The sequence below is a fragment of the Mycteria americana genome, chromosome 1 (genome assembly GCF_035582795.1).
Source record: "Mycteria americana isolate JAX WOST 10 ecotype Jacksonville Zoo and Gardens chromosome 1, USCA_MyAme_1.0, whole genome shotgun sequence".
Lineage (NCBI taxonomy): Eukaryota > Metazoa > Chordata > Aves > Ciconiiformes > Ciconiidae > Mycteria > Mycteria americana.
The window spans coordinates 2,911,207-2,936,047 of NC_134365.1; the positions used below are offsets into that span (position 1 = coordinate 2,911,207).

At 38.0% G+C, this 24,841-nt stretch overlaps 1 protein-coding gene across 3 annotated transcripts in view; it reads left to right on the plus strand.

Moving 5' to 3' along the window:
• The window catches only part of CHCHD3 (coiled-coil-helix-coiled-coil-helix domain containing 3), a 160,748-nt gene that overhangs the window by 29,810 nt on the left and 106,097 nt on the right, over window positions 1-24,841 (plus strand). For all 3 annotated transcript variants that reach the window (XM_075516292.1, XM_075516372.1, XM_075516452.1), the window contains exon 3: window positions 2,027-2,111. In XM_075516292.1, coding sequence (XP_075372407.1) covers window positions 2,027-2,111 — 85 coding nt within the window. The remainder of the gene's footprint in view (window positions 1-2,026; window positions 2,112-24,841) is intronic.

The window sequence follows — 24,841 nt, forward strand, 5'->3', positions numbered from 1 at the left end:
AGCTTTATTTGTGGGGAAAAAAGAAAAGAGGGTGTACCTACTCAAATTAGATGGTAGCTTGGTGTTTACGGCATTTTACTGGAGTATATGTGATGTGTGGACTCAAACAGGTCCATCTTCAGAGGATCTAAATTCCGGATGTTCCACTTTCTGGGCAAATACTGTAACTGTCAGCTTGCTATGAAAAAAGAGGCTGATGGCTTTTTCCCCCTCTGCCTCAGTATCTCCACAAATTTCTGACCACTAACAGTTGTTGAATGCTGTCTGTATGCATAAATACTTAATACAAATGCCACCTCGAAGGAGACTGCTTGTTGTCTCGCAATTGCTTCATGTCTTACATTGCCTGAAAATGTAGTTCTCTGGTTTTTAGCTACCGAAGCAAGTCCTTTTGTTACTGCTTCTGAGGGCAGATGAGGGGGTTGTATCACCTTCTTGAATTCAACATCTATATTATGCTGAAGTGATAGGCATTTTGGAGTGAGATTACATGTCTTTTAGCTCTGTGGTTCCACAGGGTGGAATTTGAGCCAGGTGTTTCATATAAATAAGGGAATTATCTGTATGCCTGTAACAGCTCAGCTACTATAGGTATACCTTTATTCCAGACAAAGAGGTCTTAGATTAGGACTTATATTGGAATAAACCTGGAAATAATTCTTTGATTTTTAATCTCTTTCTACAGCTGTACTTCATGGTTGTTTTCTTTTCCACCTATAGGAAAACTCACTCTTCTTGATTACTACAAATCAGTATTTTATGCAAAGTTAAGAGCGGTTCTACTGAAGTTGGTATAACTTTTGGTTACGAAGCTACATTTTCCCAAGTGGAAAATGGTGTTCTTTCTTAATAGATGACTGGGTATTTTAATTTTTTTTTTCTTTCTTTAATTCCTACTATGTGTGTGTCAAGTTGTATTTGGATAGAGATAAAACAAAACCATCTCCAAAGTTGGGTTGGTTTTTTGTTGTGGCTGCTTTTTTGGTGGTGTATGAGGTTTTTTTGGGTGTTTGGGGTTTTTTTTGTGTGGGTTTTTTGTTTTTGTTTTTTTTAGGCTGAAACAACCTTTTCAGTACGATTTCTTCTGGAATTCTCTTTGAAACCTGTTTTATTGCTACAACTTCTATCAAAGGAAGTAACAAGAAACTATTTCTGATCTCCTTGGGTCAGATTTTTCAGAAGGATGCAGTTGCCTATAGATGCGGAGATAGTTGATATTGAATGGCATCAGTGTAGCAGCTTGCATGACTGAGCCCTTGAATATCAAAGACTTGGGAATGGACCTGTTCTGTGTTTCAAAACCTTATTGAATAGATTTTGGTAGTCTTATAGATGTCTTTCAAGCTTGTAGGATTAATGACTCTCATACTTTTTTTACCTTTGTGTGGAAAAGTTTATTCATAGACTTGAAGTTGCTTCCCTGCTTTTTCAGTTCTTAACCAGACTTTCAACTAATTCATCTGACGTAATCTAAATGAAGATAATATTATTTCCACGTCTGCTTGTTGAAATGGAATTGGGAGAATTTGAGGCAAAATCTTTTTATAACAACAGAAACTGGAATTATGGATATCTAGGATGTTGTAAATGCTTTGTTGGGTAAAATATGCATCTGAAAATACTTGATTCATTACGCGGGAAGGCGTTTCCCTTGGTTGCATATGAATAAAAAGCAGCATTTTATGACTTTACTATTCAGGTTTTAGTCCCGTTTCCGCACCCCCTGATTTTACTTTACAAAGGTATATTTCTTTAGAAAAATGTACTTAAATTAACATACACTGTATGTTTTTTAATTTTCAAAAGATTCTACTAATTGAGAAGTTCTTTAATAAGAGTAATTTTTAAAGGCTCTCTAGTGTTGTATGCTAAAATTTGAAAGGTGGTTAAACCATAAGAAAGCACTCAATTGCTTTATAGACAAAAGAAAATAAATAAAATAGAGCACTGTATTATGCAGCTGTTTCTGTAATTAGGAATATGTTGTGTTCTGTTAACATTTCATTTAATTTTCTTTTAATTGTAGTTAATGATGAAGAACTAAAGAAACGAATAGCTGAAGAACTGGCATTAGAACGAGCCAGGAGAGACTCTGAAGCTCAAAAGAGAAGGTTGGTTTGGTAATAACAATATTTAAAACAAACATGTACTTAATGCTTTTATTACTGTTATTTATCTACTTACTATAAACAGTTGAATTTTGTGCCCCAAGACAAAATGGTAGGTAAGACCTTTGGGTGATATAGCAAGTTTTGATATTAAATACATGCTAAAACAACGAATTAACTGCAATTTCCTTGTAAGAGCTGATAGAAAATGTTGATCTAAATCCCTTTTGACCTCATAAGCCTGACTCTTTTTTGCAGTCTTTTAAGCTCAATCTTCATTGATTTCTCCTGAGTCCAAATACTCACTTTGCGGTGTAGAGAGAGGAATAGCTTGAGAGCAATGCAGAGGTGGGTTACTTAAAACCCTTCTGTTAGATCAAAAAGTAAATTTTAACAGCAGCAGAAATGGTAATTCTTGTTATTAGGTATTTCTGTGAGGAGCAGTATGTTTAGACCTGCTTCAATAGTTAGTACAGCATAGTGCTTTGAAGATACAAAGTACTGTATTAAAACAGTTTACTAGTAGAAAACCCTTTTGATATCCTTTCTGTATATCGAAACATTACTTTCTTATGCATGTTTTTTCAGAGACTGTAGTTACTGTGAAAGACTGGGTAGAGTCATACAGAATGCACTGGCAGACTTTGGATGCAGCATTTTAAAAATATACTCTGCAATGTTTAGTATGGTACTGTGGGATTATTAGCAATTAAAAAAATTCCTGTTTGAATTTGAAATTGAGTTTGGCTGTATGGTGAACTTGTTGGAATTGTGTGTTAATTTGTACGTGCTTTCAGTGACTTTCCTAAGTAGATAATATGACACTCTGAATATAAATATTAACCTATACATTGTCCTCCATTCTGGGAATAGGAAGAAAGGCTCATTACGATGAATTAAAAAAATTAGAATGTAATTAGTACTACTTAAACCATCTGCATATATATCAGTTGTTTCCTACACATCATTATATTATTATTTGAGTTAGGTTGATGGAGTATATAATTAGATAGGACTATATAAATGTCCCAGGAAAAAAAAATCAGGCTTTTTTTTGAATCAGCAATAAAGGAAATCAATATGTTACAGTGAAAGATCTCCTCTGTTGAACTGGGCTTTGATAGGGAAACTTGCGTTACATTTGAGCTTAATGTTGACTGCTCAAGAGTTCAGCTAAACGTGATTACAGTACGGAAATATTTGTTTTGTAACTTCAGTATTTTGTCGTTTGACACTTTTCAGTAATTTTCATTAAGTATTCCATAATTCAGTTTTCATGGGTTGTGCATTGATCTGTGAAAGGTAGGGAGCAGATGGGCTTGTCGTATACCTGATTTTATATTTTGTAGGGAATAATGCTGGCAGTCTTCCCTTTATTTGGCTAAGGATTAGTGAGGAAGATGTTACATATTAAAAGGATCCTGTAAAATCTTTTTGCTGTCTTAAAATTAGGTTGAAGAATCTGTCCTTTTGAAAGGTAAACTATAAAAATAAATAAATAAAAAATAAAGAATAAAATGCCAAATATCAAGTCTTGTTAGCTGCTTTAACCCTTTTCTAGTTTTGATTTTTCATTTTACCAATAAGCAAGGATTTCTTATTATGCTTTCTACACAGTGCAAAAATATATTTTAACCAGATTGTAGAAGCTCTTTTCATGTTGGATGAAACAACTTGTAAAAGATGCAGATGTTTACTTGACTATTACTTGAGGTCTTTATGGGCTGAATTCTGCTTGAGGTTTGTGTTTTAAAAACATTCAAGAAGTGCTGTAGCAAATGTGGAGCTGTCCTTCTCTGGATCATATTCTTCTGAGAACAAAGTGAATGCTGCGCTGTTGATGGATTTAAGAACAGATTTACTTTGTTCGGGTTCAGCATACCTACCCCTCCTGTTTTATTCTGGTTGAGAAAGCAATCTCGCCACAATGCAGGGACATGAGAAATGTTTGTGCAATGTTCTTTTTCAAGGCAGGAGCCATACTTTAAGGCGAAAAAAATGCTGTCTTCTGTACAACCTCCTGTGCCAGTCTTCTGGGCACTCATGCTCTTACAGAGTCGGTATAATTTTTCATCATTACTGGACTTCGATTTTCAAGTACCTACTTAAGAGTTAGATACACGTTGTTCAGATAAAGTATTTTATGTCTTGCCTGTCTGTCCAGTGCAGTGTTCTAGGTAATACAAACGTGAAAAGGAAAAGATTACGCTCAGCTGCGGTTATTTGTAATAAACATACAAACACATTGATGCAGTGTTGGAAAACAGAGCAAAACCTGAGCTCCTAGCTATACTGTGCTTAAAACATATAATGGAAGGAAACTGTTAACAGAGAACAGTTTATAGTATTCATATGTCAATAGTTGTGTTGCCGTGAAAAGCCGAAATCAGAACTCAATAGTCGGGATGACTATTAAGCAGGTATTCTTTATTGCAGCGCTGGGCAGCACTGGGGATCGCTCCGCCACAAGTGCTCCGCCAGGTTAGCACAACACATCAGTTCATATACAGAAAAATCATACATATTCATCAGATTTCTTGAAAAGGGCAGTTTTACGGTGATGAGTTCCCGGAATTCATTTACATAGTCCAAGCATGCGCAGTAAAATTAGGGTTAGGGTCTTTTCACCCTCCCGGTGGTCTTCCATAGTCTTCCTCATGTTGTCCACTAGTTGAACTTTGGGCTTCCTTTGTCCATATATAGTCATTGAGTTAGCTCATCAGTCCTTCGGCCTTGGAATGTTACAAGGGGGTCGATTTAAGCTAGTTCTTTGGTGCTTATCTTTGGCACAATTGTCCTAAGTTCCTCTTATCAGTGATTTAATTAGGAAGCCTAACGAGCTTGCTCAAGGCCTGCTTAGTCCTATCAGGTAAGAAGTCACAGGAGATGTTCCACCATCAACTCTGCTCAGCAGGTAGCCAAAACTATCTTTGCAGGGGAAGAGAACAAAAGAGAACAAGGATAAACTAAAAAAAATGCAAGTCTATGTCTTAGTCAGGGACTGTCAGGGATTTAACCCTTTCAGTTGCACAAGAAGAAATACAGTGTGATGCAAGTTTTGTGATTTACGTGGATGCATGTAGTATACAAATGCACTGGTGCTGTCCAAGGCCGGCTGGACTAGGGTGTGATGGCATCTCATGTCTCTGAACAGCAACATGCTGAGCTGTGATCACCGGCTCTCTCGGTGCCAATGTCAGGCTCTTTGATGGGGAAATGAGTATAGTGAGGCCTGACCCCCTGAACATAAGATTTGCAAGGTATGGTAGGTATGAGAGCAGAGGTATGGTAGGGGCATGAGCCCATCATTAGTGAATTTAACTAGTATCCTAGTATTAAAAAACTACTTGACCTTGCACTTCTAATCTATTAACAATTTAATTTGATAACCCACTACTTTTCTTTGTTGACTGTCTTTTAAGACACATGCCGATGGTATGTGACACAATTAAAGTTCTTTTATTTCTGCATTCATTTTATGGGATTTTTTTATCATAGATGGTGTATTTTGCATGTGTACATTCTCATTCCTTTCTTGAAAATACTGTTTTTCCTAATCTTTAAGTAAAGCAACAGGTAAACATATAACTATCTGAAACTTGCAACTGCTTGTTGTGTCTGATTCCAACTGTCTAATAGCTAATTTCAGTACTGTTTCTGTGTGCAGTGTATGACCACATTTCGATCTTACTGCGAAATACATTTCATTCATTTCAGACTGTGAAGGAAGGAAACTTTAATTTTAACTTGCTGTATAATTTATTTATTCACACATACATACAGTATGGACTACTCTTACTATATAAAGTTAAGATCTGTGCTTATTTCTGGGATTAGAGCTAAAGGCTGACTCTTCAAATTGTGTTTTCATGCTGTCAGTGCACTCACAATACATGAATTACACAGCTCTTGTTTAAAAGGACTTTGAATAGTTATACATAAAGTAGTGATTTAGACCCAGCTTTAGAACATGTGTCCGAAATGGTATGCCTACTTGTCTTTCATATTATTTCTGTATGCTTCTTCACGTTTTTTCATCTCTTTTTCTTTTTTTGGTGATTGAATATAGTTATAAACCTATATGCTTCTCTGCTGAGAATATGAAGCTTGCCTAAACTTTTGGCTATATGAGAACAGGATGAAAACCAGGAGGCTCCTTGGGAACTTAAATTACCCCACAAATAATGATGAACCTTTACAGGATTTTCTTCCCCCAGAATCTGAAAGTCCGTATAGAGGTTGTGGAAACATTGTAAGTTGATGTGAAGGTAATAGCTATTGTCATGAGAATGTGTGGCTTCTAGTCTGTTGATGGAAATTTAACCATTACCTGAATTCCCCCATGTTTGACTGTCCTGGGCCAGGACACTGCCTCATCTCACTGTTTTTGCAGTCCAGCTAATGGACAAACATTCCTGGAAGTGCTTTAGTAAAGCTGCCTTTGGGCTGATTGTCCACTGGGAATATACCTACTTATTCGGATAGACTGGACGAATGCAGTTGCTGTGTATAGAAGTCTTTTGGTTTCTTTTTTTTCAACTCAGAAATGAGCTGAGTTGTACATGAAGAAATGATATCTACTTGCCCTGTGTCTTATATTTTCTCCTGTATCTGCTGGCTAGAGTTGGAGATGGGTTCTATGGGTAGGTTGGACCTTTAGTCTGACTGGTGGAGGTATTCTTATGCTCTCCAATCAGTTATGGAAAAGAGGAATGTGTTAACTCCGTCTTGCGTTCCGTAATGTCATATTGACCACAAACCCCACTGAAGAGCCGAAACTGATTCTAGTTTATTCGTTCTTTTACTCAGCCCAATTATCGTTTCTCACTTAGGTTTTTCAATATTTGGGCTGTTTCATCTTCAAAGTACTTTCATTTAGAAAAATTAAATTGATTATTACTTGATTACAACAGAATTTGCAGTGGCTGCATTAGTAGATGAGACCAGTTAGTGTGTCAGAGCTACAATCTTATGATAATACTCAAAGTAACGTAGAGGTTGTAACACTGTCAGTATTATAACAATAATACTATTATTGTTGTAGTTGGTAATACTAGAGAGCTTCTTTATGTTCTGAACAGAAGCAAGAGGAGAGAGTAATGTGCCTTTTCCCCCTAGAGAAAATAGAGCTTTGGTATTTCTATAGTCTGTTTTCCATTTCATGTCAGTACCTCCAGAAATATTCCCTATTCTTACAGTGTTACCGAGAGACTCCACTCATTATAAGGTTTCGTATTTACTGAAAACGAAGTGTAAGTTAGTACCTTAATGGTTCAACAAACCACACACATATCACTACTTTGGGCATCCTTAAAAGGCTTTCTGGGTGTGATTTTTGTTACTGCCTTTGGTATGTGTGGTCCCTTCAGACCTACTAAAGAAGCAGGCTTTTGCCCCCTCTGAAATTCGTGCCAAAACTGCTGTTACACAACTCTGTAAGAAAAAACTCTTAAAAATGAGAGAGTAGGCACAAGATCTTGAGTTTGACAGTAGTGACAAGTAATAAATGATAATTGTTGACGTAGTTTCTTTTTTCACAAAGTTCTTAACTTCATTTCCACTGTCATAATAGAAAGAGATGCAGAGTTTGTGAAACTAGTTATTTGCCATGACACGAGATGATACGAAATGTGACAATGAAACTTCTGAATCCTTTAGCTGTTTGGATTTCCTCCTGAGGTGTAGTCTGACAAATGTAGATCATTACACTGTGTCTTGTCACAGCTGTTGAACTCTCTTATTTTAATCATTTTGTTGATGTTGGTGATGAGAGAGCTGAAATAGCTGTTCCTATTGAAGTAATTGGAAGCATTTCTTTGGATAGCACAGGGGTGGCCCATGCCGTACCGGGTGGTGCCATGGCTCTTGAACTTCAGCGATGAGAAGCTGCTGCTGGTGAGCAAGATGCATCTGCTCCATTGAGTTCTGCAGAGAAATCTGCACAACTCGGTGGGCCAGTAAGACGTGTTCTGGGACAGTACGACAGTAGTAAACTAGCACTAGGGATCACAAAATGCACATTTGGAATACAGAGAAGTGGTATTAGGCTAAAGGAGTTTATTGCCAAGAAATAAACTTTATCAGTTATGAGATTTTTCCACTTTTAACTCTTGTGTCTCAACGTCTGTCTGGCTTGATCTAGTTTGCCTCTTACTGCCAGAACATGGTACTGGAACTGTTGTACAGTCCCTTTTAACCTGGGTGTTTGATTCTAAATATGTAGTAATAACTTGACTTTTGCCTTTTCTCTGCTTATTCTGGACAAGCTCAGCAAATACTAAACTATTTTTCCTAATTTCCCAAGAAGTCAATGTGTAAAAACTTTTAATGTTATGGCTCTGGAGAACAGGTATGGGGGAATTAGGTTATTTTCCTTCTCCTCCCATCTTTAATGTCTAAACTGAACGGAAGTTTGTCTGCTACATACACTACGTTTGTTTTTGAATATAAAACTATTCATTTGTTAGAGTTCACGATACTGTACTGATGGTGCTTGATAAATCTTTTTGTTTATAAAGAGTTTGCATTATGAAAGGCATATACAGAAGGAAAGATATTTTCAAAAAGCAAAAGTGAACAACAATTTACATCATCAACATAATGATAAAATTTTAGCTACTGTCAACCTTATCAGACTGCTGGATGCCTCCACTAAAATATATACAAAACAATACTTAAGAGGCAAATGAAGGATGTGATTTCCCATAGAAATTGAACACTCACTCATGATTACTTACCTTCCCTCCTCCCCCCCCCCTTGAAAATCAGGAAAATTGCAGTCTTTCTTACTTTGCTAGTCATTTAGCTTAGACGAATTCTGTTTGTGGGTTTGCAGTCTCTTTGGCTTGGCAAGCATTTCCTAGCTTCCACTTCTCTATATGATTTGGCACATGGCAAATATTAATTATATGTAGAATGAGGTGTTATTGCAAAAGGCGGTGCATGACAGTCCCTTCAATATTGCAGAAAGTTTATTATCACAGAATCGTATAGGTTGGAAAAGACCTTTAAGATCATCGAGTCCAACCGTAAACCTAACACTACCAAGACCACCACTAAACCATGTCCCTAAGCACCTCATCTAAATGTCTTTTAAATACCTCCAGGGATGGCGACTCCACCACTTCCCTGGGCAGCCTGTTCCAATGCTGGACAACCCTTTCAGTGAAGTAAAATTTCCTAATATCCACTCTAAACCTCCCCTGGCGCAACTTGAGGCCATTTCCTCTTGTCCTATCCCTTGTTACCTGGGAGAAGAGACCGACCCCCACCTCTCTACACCCTCCTTTCAGGTAGTTGTAGAGAGCGATGAGGTCTCCCCTCAGCCTCCTTTTCTCCAGGCTGAACAACCCCAGGTCCCTCAGCCGCTCCCCATCAGCCTTGTGCTCCAGACCCTTCCCCAGCTCCGTTGCCCTTCTCTGGACACGCTCCAGCCCCTCAATGTCTCTCTTGTAGTGGGGGGGCCCAACACTGAACACAGGATTCGAGGTGCGGCCTCACCAGTGCCGAGTACAGGGGCCCGATCACTTCCCTAGTCCTGCTGGCCACGCTATTTTTGATACAAGCCAGGATGCTGTTGGCCTTCTTGGCCACCTGGGCACACTGCCGGCTCATATTCAGCCGGCTGTCAACCAACACCCCCAGGTCCTTTTCCACCAGGCAGCTTTCCAGCCACTCTTCCCCAAGCCTGTAGCGTTGCATGGGGTTGCTGTGGCCCAAGTGCACGACCTTGCACTTGGCCTTGTTAAACCTCATACAGTTGACCTCGGCCCATCGATCCAGCCTGTCCAGGTCCCTCTGCAGAGGCTTCCTACCCTGCAGCAGATCAACACTCCCGCACAACTTGGTGTCATCTGCAAACTGACTGAGGGTGCACTCGATCCCCTAGTCCAGATCATTGATAAAGATATTAAACAGAACTGGCCCCAACACAGAGCCCTGGGGAACCCCGCTTGTGACCGGCCACCAACTGGATTTAGCTCCATTCACCACCACTCTTTGGGCCTGGCCATCCAGCCAGTTCTTTACCCAGCGAAGAGTACACCCGTGCAAGCCATGAGCAGCCAGTTTCTCCAGGAGAATGCTGTGGGAAACCGTGTCAAAGGCTTTTCTGAAGTCTAGATAGACAACATCCACAGCCTTTCCCTCATCTACTAGGCGGGTCACCTTGTCGTAGAAAAATTTTGTTCAAGTCTTCAATATATGCATGCGTGTAATCTTGTTAATATGCCAAATATATGTCCCTGTGCAGTTTGCTGATGTGTGACTGTCCCAAGAGACCCAGATGATTGTTTTCCCTATGCTTAGTTGTACTTGGATTCTCCTATATTGTGTGTCCTGTGATTCCAGCATTTGTTTCTTAGAGAAAAAGTACTACTGTAAGTAGGAATTTTGAGCTGGAAAAGGCTTAAAAGTAGCCCTTTGTTTGGTTTGGTGGCCCTTCAGTAACTCTTGTTGCTAGGTCTGCTTCGAAGTTGTTTAAGGCATGACAAAGGTAGAAAATTATCAAGACTAGGGCTGAGGACTGTGCAACTGTTGCTCAAAACCTTATTAAAAAGGATCTGATGTGTGTAGAAGTTACATAGTGTATCTTAAATCTTTTTTAAAGTGTCTGTTTAGACAGTTGTGATCCTGGAAGGTTACTTCTGTTTAAATTAAGATCACGGACATGGATTAACTTGATTTGAGGAACACGAGCTTTTCCAGGTGACTTCATCTGAAGCTGAATGGGGCACATTCCTGGGATCCCTTGTGAAAGGAATTGAATAGGTGGTAACTGTGGATGGGAAATGGTGGATATCTGGAGCTTACTGACTTTAACCAGCAGATCCAGAAGAGAATTATTGCCTGCAGCCTCAGGAGTGTTTCAGTGTCTCCTAACTACCTTTTACTATAGGTACAAGCCTGCATTTTCTTTTGTAGTCTTATTCAGTCCTCGTCCAGCTTTCTAGGCCTTCTAGTGGTTGCCTGTTGGGATCCCCGTTATCCCTTCTCTGTATTGGCTTCTGCTTATTTTCTGGTATGGTCACCAAAAAGCCAACTAGCAGAACAAGAAAGACATGGACCTGTTGGAGCGGGTCCAGAGGAGGGCCACGGAAATGGTCAGAGGGCTGGAACACCTCTCCTATGAAGAAAGGTTGAGAGAGTTGGGATTGTTCAGCCTGGAGAAGAGAAGGCTCTGGGGAGACCTTATTGCAGCCTTTCAATTTTAAGGGGGCTTATAAGAAAGGCAGAGACTTTTTACCAGGGCCTGTAGAAACAGGACAAGGGGCAACAGTTTTAAAACAGAGAGGGAAGGTTTAGATTGGACATAAGGAAGAAATATTTTACAATGAGGGTGGTGAGACACTGGAACACGTTGCCCAGAGAAGCTGTGGATGCCCCATCCCTGGAAGTGTTCAAGGTCAGGTTGGAGGTGGCTTTGAGCAACCTGATCTGGTGCAAGATGTCCTGGCCTATGGCAGAGGATTGGACTAGATGGTCTTTAAAGGTCCCTTCCAATCTAAACCATTCTGCATTTCTATGATGGCTTTTGATAACTCTTAAGTTTCGCTATGTTTTGATTGTCTAGTCTCCTATAATGACTTTGGTAACTTTTGTCTTGAAAGCCACATGAAAAATGCTTTTCTTGAGTAACACAGATGATAGATTTTCAAGCATTCCCTGGTAATGAATTGCTGGAGTCAGTTCTACTTGGCTAGCTGGGCTCCATATGGTGTGGCATTTTATCTGTCATTAGCTGGATAACTTATTGCAACCTCTGTATTTCTGAACATCCTCATCTGTTTAAAGAAAATCTTTCTAAACTCTAAATCAGCTTTTAAAAATATGTACACGCTGGTGCATGAAGAAGGTGGCTCTCAGTGGTAGGTTATTAGGCTGCAGCCATTAGCTGCTTTATATTTTTTTGTTGTTGTTGTGCTTGGGGGAGGGTCCCTATATAACTGCAATTCACTTTAGGGTTTAATTGATACTCTGATGTGTCTGAGTGCTTTCCCCCGACCTTGTTTTGTCATGTTTGTCATGTCTCAGCAGTACATTGCATATGTGACAAGCTCTCGGTAAACTTCTTGGAGTAGGCAGCTTTTGTGGAAGAGAACAACAAATTCCGCAGCGAAAATGTAAAGTGAAAGGAGAATGAAGAACAATATTAGAGAAGAACCCTTTGGGAAACTACACATCAGAAATGTTATATTAAAATCAATACTGGGGCTTGACCTTTTTGTGCTACTGTATATTTCAAAGCTTCCTATTGATTTCTGTTTTAATAACATGTTTATTCTAGTTTACTGGCATAGGTCTGGAGAACATAAAGAAAAAATAAAATGATTGATTTATGTACAATATTCATTCTATATTTTACTGAGGTAAGTTTATGAAGAGCATATTAATGTATCTTCAGTTCATATGGGTAGTGCACTAAATGTGGTGAAAACTTTTTTGAAGTAGATTTATTTTCTTCCTAAATGATTATATTTTTCCAGGTAATTAGCTATGTTAATATGGGAGACTGGCTTTTTCTTGCAGTATTCTTCTCACAGGGGACAAGGAGTTACTTTTTTTAAAAAAATAGTTGTAATCTGGTCCTCTGCCACAGGGACCTCTTGATAGTGTTTAGATTAAGTGTGAAAACAGTCAGGAAAAGTGTATCTTCTCTACTGCTGACAGTAGGATAGAAAGCTGGAAATACTTCCATGAAGCAGTGAAAGTGATTATAATTATTTTGACTTCTGATAGGTCAAGAATAAGAGTTTAATATCTTCTGGCATGAGTGACAATACTGTTTTTAAAAAACAGCTAAAGATATTACCCAATTGATAATCACATTTAGGAATGCAAGAACTGGTGCAACAGACTTGCACCAAAGCTTGCTGCCTCTGGTCGTCCTTTCTCTGAAAAGGTTTCTATGGAGTAACTATTGCAGAGAGAGATTCAAGCGCTGTTTATAGTAGAGAGAAACTGCTTTTAGAGGAAAGTTTCTTTGTTACTGTTGTCATTCCTGGGGAGGGGAAAAAGTTAGATACTCTGGTGTGAAAAGCTTTACTTTTGAAGTAAAGCTCTGTTGTTAGTATTGCCACATTTATGTAGCCTATAGATAATTCTTCTATCTTTGTTCATACACCTTTATACAGTATGACTTCTCTTCTACAAATGCTGGGAAGCTTAACCTTTTTCTAGTATGACATTCAGTGTATCAGGAAAAAAAAAACTGGCTATCAGTTTGAGGGAGCAAAACTTGGATATTTTGTGGTGATAAACAGGACTTTGGAAGATGAGTCATAAATTGCATATAAACTGGAACGAAAGGCTAATGTGACATCTGATAAGGGCCTCCTGTCTCTGAATGTGCCATGTACGTGTGCATGACTCTCCTTCCGTATCTGAAGATGTATAGTTGGTAGAGAGGGGACTTAAAATAGTAATTGCAGAGTAGACTTTTCTGGAGTGTAAAATCGGGTAATGCGGGGCAGTGGTGAGGTCTATTCATTTACCAAAACAAAACATTCAAGTTTGTCGTGTATATCTGATTTTATAAAAATAAAAAAAGTAAAACCAGTTTTCTTTGAGTGTCTAAAAGGCCACTTCAGCCTCAGGGTTGGGGAACACGCATGGAGAAAGTGGCAAGTTTTGGCATCACTTCCACAGGTTGAGTTTGTCCTGTTCCCCTGTCCTAGTCATGCCATCTCAAACATTTTTTTTTTTTCCTCTCTCACAGCAGAAGTTTCCCTTGTCTGATCTCATGCCCAGCAAAAGATTTAGAAGTGAATTTATTCTTCGATAGCTATAATATTACTGAGGGCTGGAGGATTATGGGATAATACTGCTCTGTCACAGGAAAAGAGGGAACGAGGAGGGTCAGGCTGGGTCAAGACTGTCCCTTTGCAGGCAAGGGAAGAAGCCAAGATTAAGTGTGAAGACATTTCGGGTTTGAGCACAGATTTACCTATAAAACAAGTACTGTGATCAGGTGAGCTGTTGTAACTGATGCCTCTTTGGACAGCCAGCTGTTGAAAAGATAATTCTATTATGGAAGTGTAAGTCACCTTCTGAATGGGGTTGCGCTGTACCTTTTGTTTTTTAAAGACCATAAAAGTATAGCGCCCGATCTTACCTGCAAAATGCCAAGGAAACGTAAAAACGTTTGCGGCTATGCTGTTTATGAGGTTGAGGGTTTGGAAATATCAAGCAATCTTAGAAGCTTGTTTTACTTTCCTTATTGTTTTCTGGGAAGAAAAAAACCGTATTTGGCAATGGTAGAGTTACTCTCCAAGTTTTCTGTTATTGGTCTGACTCTCCATTAATAATACCATTTTGTCTTGTTCTCAGTGTATATGGAGATGAATCTTGGAGACAGGAAGTGGAGATTAGAGAAAGCAGCACTATAATTCACTCCTACCTTTATAAACCCCAATTTTCAAGGGATTATTTTTCACTTCGATTTTAAATCTTGGCATCTCAACTGACAACTTGTATACCAAGCTTCATCTTGATAAGTTTATTTCTAGGAGAGATGGGAAAATGACTTGCAGCCAGTGAGTTTATTTGGAGAGAACATCAACAAAAATAATACTGCTTCATAGTTTTAGATTCAAGTAGGGAGGAGGGAAACTATTCCCCCCTGGCAATTTTAAACAAACCTTTGCTTTCAAACCACTGAGCTCTTTCATTTTGAAAAGTAGCAAATGAGTAGACATAGCAGAGAAACGCTTAAAAATAATAATAATAATAAAAAAATTTATAACTGTCACTTCATTTTAACGCATAATTAATGTTGTCGTAATTTCATGACTGCCTTTGCAGATCCCAAGAGGAGCGATATTAAGTTGGAAAGTAATTTCAAGTGGAGTTATGTGAATATCGGGGAAAAGTCTTAGCTAAATACATATACAAATTATGTAAAACAGTTTTACTATTCTGACTTAGGTTCTCTGCATGCCTCTGGCATAAAGGTAGAAATTTGTTCATCTATTCTGTCTTTATATAATACTGATCTATATGCACATATTTTAGAAACAGTGGCTTTATGAAGTACAATTACAAAATCCCCTCAAACAACCTTCTCTCCCTCCTACTCACCCTCCCTCCTCTCAACACTCAACACCCCCCAAAAAAACCCTCCACAACCCAAGTATCTTAATAAAGAAAGTCAATTCAACCATCTTCTATAAGGTATGAGCAGCCATCAGACTGACAAGAGTCAGTGTCTGTATTGCAATACGTATTAACAAGCTGTCCGTGGAAGTGTTGTTAAATTGAAGAGCTGTATATAATTACGAGTTTTGAAATTAGTGTCTTTGATCTTTTGATCAAGGACTGGCACATAAAATAACGTGGCCATTAGCAAAGATTTTTCAATTGACAGATGTTATGCTGAGGCTGGAAGGCAGCTGGAAAAAGGAAACGAATGAATATGTTCAACTGAATGTTATTACTTGGACTCATTGTTATGGGTGATTTGAGAAGTATAGCATTTGAAGTAGGGGGTAATTGAGAGAAAGAGGGGGTAATTGAAAGAAATGGTTAAGTGGGGCGAGGTGGAACGTAATCTTAACCAAGATAATTTGTATTAAGTTCAGTGTTTTCTTGGGTTGGATAGCAGCCCTCAGCCTACAGAAAGAGTAAAGCAAAGCACTTGATACCTTGTCCTCCTTGTTACTGCTACTGGACGTCTCCAAAACTAATGTAAGAATTGTAAGACAATTTGAGACTGACTAAAGACAAGTGTGTAACGGGACATATTGGAGGGAGGAGTTAACATGATGGGAAAAAATTTACTTGCTGCTTAGGGATCAATTTTGGAATCACTATTGCTTTTATGTTTACAGTAATATTTCTAATGACTGATGCACTAATTTATATACGTGTATGACCGGCACTAAGGAGGGACTGGTCACCATGAGGAAGGAGTGGCTATGCAATAAAGTAGTGGAGTTCTTGTTAGATTTAATAATACGAAGTGCAAGCATAGGAAAGTAGCAGTAATATAGTACAAGACCGTAGGAAAATCTCACTCAGATTACTGTATGCAGTTTGAGGTAGATAGGCCAAAAAGACCCCAGATGAAACAGATATTGTTCATATTAGCTTTCATTATATTAATCTGCAAGTTCTAGAGATGCTGCTAGCTCTCATCAGAGGACGAAAAGCCCTTCCCCACCCATATCCTGAGTGTGTAACTTGGCCTCTCTCTTTTCCTCTTCCTCCTTCTCATTTGTGTTATTTTAACTTCACTCTGAGCTGTTGGAAGTTGCCTCGCTTCCATGTTGTAGCTGTGGTAGATCAGCTGGGATGATTTCAGCGGTACCGGCAAGTGCCTGCTTGCACTTTGCATATGTAGCAAAGGGGAAAGCCAGTCACTAGGTCTGGAGTACATCCGGTTAGATTTGGAGGGCTTTATTTTGCAGCCTGCTGATGTATAGGCCAAGTTGCGTTACTCAGAATTGTTTGACGGGACAGGGTTTGGAAGCGTTATTGGTACCTTTGATCTCTCTTCCTGCATGCGCCGTAATCGTGAGAGCTCTTGGTCATTTGTAGTGAATTTGTCAAAGAATTTTGGTTGTGCATGTTGTGGTCTATAAAGTGGATAGCAGTTTGGATCCACGTAGTCATGTTTGAATGGTTTTGGGCTAAGCACCCATGAAATGATTGCAGATCTGGGTTTGGTAACCTGCATGTTCCTTTTTTTTAACTTTATATTCACACATTTTTAAAGCTTTATCTTTTTTGGTTTGCCTTGCTTCTTTTCTATTTTACCAGTCCTAATTCTCTTGTACTTAATGGGAAATTTGTTCAGTATGTAGATGTCTCAAAAAAACATTTGGGTAGAACATAAGGTCAGGAAAGTTATATTCCAATCTTAAATTTAGAGGAGTTCTCTGCATTCCCATAGATGTTTTTAGTAATGTTTTGGGTTCTCCTTCTGGTCCTCACCCAGAGCAATGCATCATTTAAAATACGATTCACATAAAACTTTGCTAAAAGAGCAAAATAAATTAGAGAAAAAAATGTATATTTTGCCTATTTGGGACATGTGGGCAATATGAGTGCAAAAAAGTTGAAGGCAAAATGTGTCCTTTTTACACCATGGCTTCACAGTGCAGGGGAACATGCAAATGTTAACAGAAAGTATCAATCTGAAATATAAGATTTAGGAATGAAATTTTAGGACAGATGTTTAAAGAAAGTGGTTGCTACTAGCGTTAGGAATAGCCCCTTTCACCTGTAGTATGCAAAGTCTTATGTGAGTAGAGAGTAATTTTTTTAATGTGTAAATAGTGCTAGGAAATCACTTCAATTTAGTAGAACTTTTTTTGTGTTGTCATTCTGAGACTTCTGTAAAGAAAAAGACATTCCTTACACAAACAAGTTATCTGGATCTCAGTCCTCAACTATTTTTTGCAGAGGCAGACAAACGTTGGCAAATTTATCTGACTTTGCAGTCAGGTGAATAATCGGTTACTAGAAATGGAGTAGGAGAAATATCCATGTCACACTTCTCAGACCTCAGTTCAGGTTAAAGTTGTTTTCCTGATGTCTCTCGCATCTTTTCAAATCCCTTGTCAGCTACAATGATTTTCAGCCACAGCTTTCTACGGCACATTCAGCATGCTCTCATTAAATATTGAAACTCAGTACTCAGAAACATTATTCATTCATTAATATTACATCATGGCCTAAACTGCATTGTTCAAAACATTTTTGGATGTTATGCAAGTCTGTCAGAATGCATTAACAAACTTGCGTGTGTCAAACTAAGCAAAAAACCTGATGAACAGTTTCCACTGTAAACACATTGTACTCCTATTTTTAGTCAGTGTAAGCTTTTTGGGTTGAGGGGGGTATCATACAGAAATGGAAGTGTTCAGAGATGAAAGATGAAGGAAGCCGGATAAAATTAACATTAATACCCCCCCCGCCCCCGTAAGAAAGCATACAGATTTTTTTTTTTTGATACTGAAATGCTTTAGTTTTATGTCTTCTTACATGGAGTTCATATTTAAGGATCACTTCCAACTTTAAAGACTAATACCTCTTCAGAATTTTTTCTACATTTTATAGAGAACAGGACAGGATGATTTTCCTGATAGTGGACTTTGAAACAGGAAATAGTTCAATTTTGGTTGGTTGGAGGTAATGAAAAATGACACAGTTCATGCTTTGGACTTGAATGTGTTTATCTTGGATCACCACAGATCCATCAGATTGTGTAGCTTGGAGACTGTAATAAAGATATTACAACTGGCAAGTAATCATTTCCCTGAAAAGTAACGAAAAGAAAATGTTTCATCTTTGATAGCGTAATAAATTTTCAATATCCATAATAAGGGCTGAAAATGATATATTGCTATATTTGCTTTTAATATAGTATTGTTGACCAATTCTAGATTTCCTATGGATTCTGGATTAATTTAAAATAAAATGTGTAGTGGCTATTGAAGCACAAACCTAATATTTTTTTAACATGTCTCAGTGTGTTGCTGTTTGTGAATTAAAAGGTGCTTTTGCCTTAATGATAATGTTTAATATCTGCAGGTGTTTTTCAAGAATGACAGAAATGGATATTTTGACGTAAACAATAGAGTGAATTCTTCTGGATTGAGAATTAAATTATTCATCTTGTTAGTGTGGCCAACATGTTTCGTGCTGTGCAAGATTCCACTACCATGTCATAAATTCGCGTGGTAAAATTAACAATTTTCTTCTCTTGAACTAATTTTAAAAATGGATCTGAAAAGGACTGACATTTTTTTCAAAGTGCAGCAAAATTTTATTATGCCTTTTTTTGGAATGTATTTTTGTGTTTCTTAGGCGGTCTGTTTTCTGTATCTCTTGTCCCATCAGAGATGATTTCTTGTTTGTTTCTTAAATTTCTAATTCTGCTGCACAGTAATTGGAGAGAGGAGCTAGCTGTGTATTTTGACTTCGCTTATTTTGTTGGACCCTACATGACAGTTGTCAGTTATTCATTTTAAGTCATTGCGTAATTGAGGAATTATTTTTCTTGTTGTTATTGTTTTGTATTATTTTTATGTTGTTATTATTATTTAATAGTTTCATTTGAATAGAAATAGTTACTTTAAACTGATATGTACACAAAATGTAAAATTATGAAAACCTAAAGAACAACTTAAATAGACAGTTTTTAAATATAGATGTATTCAATTTATTCTTTAATATGCATTAATTTAGGCAAATTTACTGTTCCTCTACTGTCAACTGCAGTAAATGGCCAAGACGAACTAAGCAACTGAGATTATTATTTTATTTTTTTTCCGTGGTGCTTGTGATGGTCAACCATAGTTGATGAGACTGTTGTGTGCTAGCTGGGTGCTCTCACCTGTAGCCTGTTTCATTGGTGACAATGTATGATACAGTGGCACTGCCACAAGATTCCGGCTGGTTTTCGTTTAAATCTGGGCTAAATCAGTACCACTAGCTTTGGGAAATGCCATAACTGAGTTAATTTTGGCTCTTCCATAGCTGCAGAGAAAGAGGTTTTCTGGCCAGAGATGTGGGGTAAGCATGTCAGGCTGTCTTAGATAATGCTCTGACATGTTTGGTGTATTCACACGTAGATTCTCTTGTACTTAATCTTACATGTAGTGTGTTCATAGCTAGTTCAAAAGCTGTATAATAACAAATGACACCTAGAATCTCACATTCACTGCTTTTATAGAAAAAAAAGACAAATAAAAGAGGAATGCAGAAGCAAAAAGGTTATTCTCCTGAAATCGGATATTTCCCCTTTGGCTTTGGTCTGAAGATCTACTTCAGGAGATGGAGAAGTTTTGATCACATGTATAACTTAGTTTGATTTTGCCTCTGCCCCTCCTGCCCACCCCTCAGAAAATCTAGATCTAAGAACAAATTGACTTTATATATATATGAGAGCATCTTTTAGAATTCTTTTCATCCATCCACTGGTGCGAGATTGCTCCTGGAGAATCATGTGGAAGGTTTTATGTTCAGTCTAACAGAATCTGATTTAGGTGGAGTGTACTGCAAACGTTATTTTGATGAAAGTGACTTCAGGAATAAAGCAGTCCAAAATTTGTCTTATAGTAGAACCTAAATATGATAACTAAAAATATCCAAATTCTTATTATGCCTCTATTTGTTCTGAGATACATAAATCTTTGGTGGTTGGTGTATCAGGATATACCTAGCCTCTTGCAGTTTCCTCCAGGTTATTTTTTCCCCTCAGTGACAGCAATGTTCAATCATACTTCTGTTTTGGGGTTTTTCTTTTTGAGGAAAATCCAAACTTCATCTGTTGAGGTCTGCTTCTTGTGTTCAGTAACTTTAATGCATGCAATGGCGTTCTGCTCTGAGTGAATCCAAGGGGCTACTGTCTCCAGTGAGATGGGAGTTACTTGAATGTAGGAATTTTCTCCAGAGGGATCTCGATTCAAGTTTTTCATTCAAATAGGTAAGCTTCATAACTTATGAATGTCACAGCATTCATTACAAAGGAAATGCAATAATTTTTTTCTCCTCTAGCTAAGCTCTTAAGTCCAGTCTTTAAAGGCAATAAGAGCCTCAGACAGATCATTTTTATTCTCTGTTTTGAGACAAGCAGGATATTTGGAGTGCTCTGAAGGCTATCAGTACAAAAGTGTGTCCAGTTTTAGCCAGTGCAACTGTGCAACTTCTTTTCTTCCAACAAAAGTTTTTTTCCCCCCATGTTTTAATTCCCAAATATTGTCTATATTTGTAATATCTATATTCAGGAGATGACCCAGTTTTCTACTTGGAAAGCATGCTTTTATTAAAACATATGTAACAAATGAATCTTTGCATCTTAGCACAAAAAACCCCACGAAGTTTTCTAAGTATTCACTGATATGTTGCTTGATTTCGATATTCATAAGTTTGGGTTGTACTGAAAACAGATTTCCGGGACAAGGATGGAGCTGATATGAGGATTTTGTTTTGAAGTACCATAGATATAAGAAGTTACAAGTCCAGTAGGTTAATTATGTCGGTCATTGACTGCAAGGATGTCCTCTTGCTTCCAAGATAAAAACAGGTTGAAATATCACTGAACAAGCTAAAAACTGAACTTTGTGTGTACTTGATTGCTCAAAGAAAAATTCCAGGAAGGTATGCACACATTTTCCTGTCTTTAGTCTGTAAACTTTTGTGTTCACATAAATAGCAAAATTAAAGGTATTGTCTGTTATTTTTGCTATTGCTTTTTACTTAATGAAAATACTTAATTACTTTTAGTTGTCTACCAGCAGGTAGATCTACAGGTAGGTGAAGATGTCTGTCTATTTAGATATGAATACCAGAATATAGTGTTAAAATCAACAGCAAATGGAGGACTGGGGTAAGTGTGGACCCACTGCTAAATGGAGCAGGGACCCTGCTGACAAAGGAAATGGAGAAGGTGGAGGTCGTCTAAAGCCACTTTTGCCTTCTCTTCCTCTGTCTTTACTGCTAAGGCCAGCTTTCAGGAATCCCAGGACCCTGAGACCAGAGGGTTGGTCTGGAGCACAGATGACTTAACCCATAGTGAAGGATGATCAAGTTAGGAACACTTAAACTGGGCATAGCAAAGTTTCCTGTGGACGGATGCGTTGCAACCATGAGTGCTGAGGGAGCTGGCTGATGTCATTGCGAGGCCACTCTTGATTGTCTTTGAAAGGTCATGGTGATCAGAAGAGGTTCTCGAAGATGGTAAGAAAGCAAATGTCATTCCCATCTACAAGAAGGGCAAGCAAGGAGATCTGGGGATTAGGACAAGAAGCAATGGACACAAACTGAAACATGGGAAATTCCACTTGAACACAAGAAAATACCGTGAAGGTGGTCAGACACTGGATCAGGTTGCCCTAAGAGGTTGTGAAGTCTCCATCTGTGGAGATATTCAAAACCCGACTGGACGTGGTCCTGGGCAACCTGCTGTAGGTGACCCTGTTTGAGCAGGGAGTTTGAACCAGATGATCACGTGAGGTCCCTTCGTGCCTAAAGAATTGCCTGATTCTGAGAGCAGTGGACTGCGCTTTCTACTTAATAAAGTAAGAGACAGTCATCAAGCATTTAAAAGATGGGTGAGAGAAGTTACGATGTAGAATTAGAGAGTGCCAGAAGCTTTAGCAGTAATAAAAAGATAAGCGACTTAATCGTTAGGTGTTTGTTTACTAAATTGCAAAAAGTACAAGTGTCATGCAAGAATAAATTTTCTTCATAGCGTTAACTCAGAGCATTAAAGTCCTAAAAGACAGCGCTGTAGAAAGGCAGGAGTTGTTGCTTTCTGTATATGATTGTATGCAATAAAACAGTTGAGGGCATGAAATACTGTGAAGTGTTAATCCAAACTTTAGTACGTAGAGGTTCTTGTTAATGCTTTATGTGTATTTTCAAATAGTGCTGTGGAAAAGCAATAGCATTGCGTATTTTATTTCATTAAATCAGCTACTGTAACTAAATAGCTGTACACTTCTTGAAACAGTATTTCATAATTATTTAGAAGTATTTTATTCAAACTATCAACTGTGTAGAAAAATGTATAGCCAGCAGCCTTCTCTGCTGTTTCAGCACCTTTTTTTTAAAGCACTTTCTTTCTTTCTGTATAAATGATCAGTGTAACGCATAATGTCTCTTGTCTGTTAATCAGGGCTTTGTGCTTAAACGTGAGAACCATTATATTGAGCCTTTATATTTGTTGTAATTAAAAATGTCATTTTAAGTGGTCGATTTATGTAGAATTGTTGGAGTAGTGGACTGTACTGACAAGTTGTGCTATTTAACTCCTTATAAATTGCAGATGTGCATCTCTATTTATATTTTTACTTTTGGCTTGATAATGATATAATTTATTACTGTAGATTTAGCTGATGTTTGCCTTTATTCAGCAGCGGTACATGCTGAATGCCAGTAAAATGAATTTGTAATGTCAAGGAAGAAAACTACTATAAGTTGATGCAAGCAAATGTTTGAGATCAGTACATATCTGCCTTGTGTTTGTTTCATTAAGCTCCTACAAGCCACCCAATTATGTAACTCAAATAAATGAAAATTACTTCAAAATCCTACTACTTTTGTTAAAACTCTGGTGAATTTAAATCAGTTGAGATGGGTATTTAGGACTTTTTTGTGAACAAAAGTTGCCCTAAATGAAGACGTTTAGTGGGCGCTTCAGACACTTAACTCATTACATTTTGTTTGGTAGGTACGATGAGATAAATTCCTGATCACACGAATGAGGATTAGAGTAGATAGGAAAGACTTTAAATTTTTGCTTTAAGGTGCTGCATGAGCAAGGCAGTTGGATGTTTTTGAACATAAAACAAGTACCTTTTTGGCCTAAATCATCTAAAATCTGATCATGAAATAGTATAAATTTCTTTTCTGGTAGAATGCCACACAAGGAAGAAAACAAAAATCAGTAAAAGGTTTGCTGTACAACTTTCTTTAACTGAGGTGACCTGGTCTAGAAATTTAATAAAAGTACTCCTAAAGACATCGGCAAAGCTGGATACATAGGCGTTGCCAAGCCCTTGAGCTTATAGACACAGTGAGGCAGGGAACTATGGTGGCTTGCAGGTAGCCTCTAGTGAAGGAGGAATCTTTTACTTCTGGAGATGAGCACATGAATTGCAGGATTGCTTTGTGACACCAGCAAGTAGGTCTTGATGATGGGAGGCATCTAGTTAAGCCAGTTGAAATGAAGAGCTGATAAACTCTTCATGCAGAGGAGAGTTGGAAATTCAAAGACAAATTCCAAGAATTGAAAAGACAAAGCTGTGAAAACTCTCTAGTATTTCAGAGCCAGACAAGAAGAAAATTCATGTAGGAGAGAGCTCCAAATAGTGTGGTGGAAGAGCTGTCTTCAAAAAGGATTGCAGTTGATCAAAAGGTCTGCAAGACAGATGGATATGCAAAGAAAGCTTTACGCCAAAAGTCATGGAGCCAAAGGAAGCCAAGAAGTCACAATGAGAATTGCTAAAAGTCAAGTGGAAGTTTTCATTTTCTTTACTCTGGTATGTTTTAAACTAAATGGATGATTTTTGGTTTTTTTTTCACTTACCAAAGATGGGTGTTTTGGGGGGAGTAGAAGGCAATCTAGATAGCTCAGAAGCTATTGAAGTAAAATTAGTGGCAAAGATGTAACAAATCTTGAAGAGAAGCTCTGTTAATGACATAGAAGGGAATGGAAAATAAGAGACAAAATACACCTTTACTAAAGGGAAATACCAGCAGAGAATTAAATAATTTTGTTCCCCCAACATAAGAACATAGCTACTTTAAAACAACAGAAACACAGTAGGCCTAATCTTGTCAATGGCTACTAAAACACTTGGCATCTTAGAAAATTACTGGTTAAACTGGAGAAGGTGGAGATTTGTTGCAAATGATAATGGAGATTATTACTCTGGAAGGTAGTTGGTAATGGGATTTCTTGGAAAGCAGTCTTGGAACTAATGTTCATATTTTTATTTCCGAAAGATGCATGTGGTACAAAATTTAGTGATACTATTTCAAAAGAAAGGTTAAGGTGTCTTATGTGAGGAAATAAATGACTGACTCCTCCTAACTGATGAGTGGTATGAAAGTGCAAGGTCCTTCTGCTAACAAATGTTTTGGCATTGTAAATCTTCTATCTAGAAATAGCAGGGAATAAAAAACTGGGAAGTATTAGTTAATCACCAAAGTGAAATCCTCTGGAAATGGAGCATGTAGTTCTGCAACAGCTGCAGGGCAGAGCTGATGCGTTCATCAGGGAA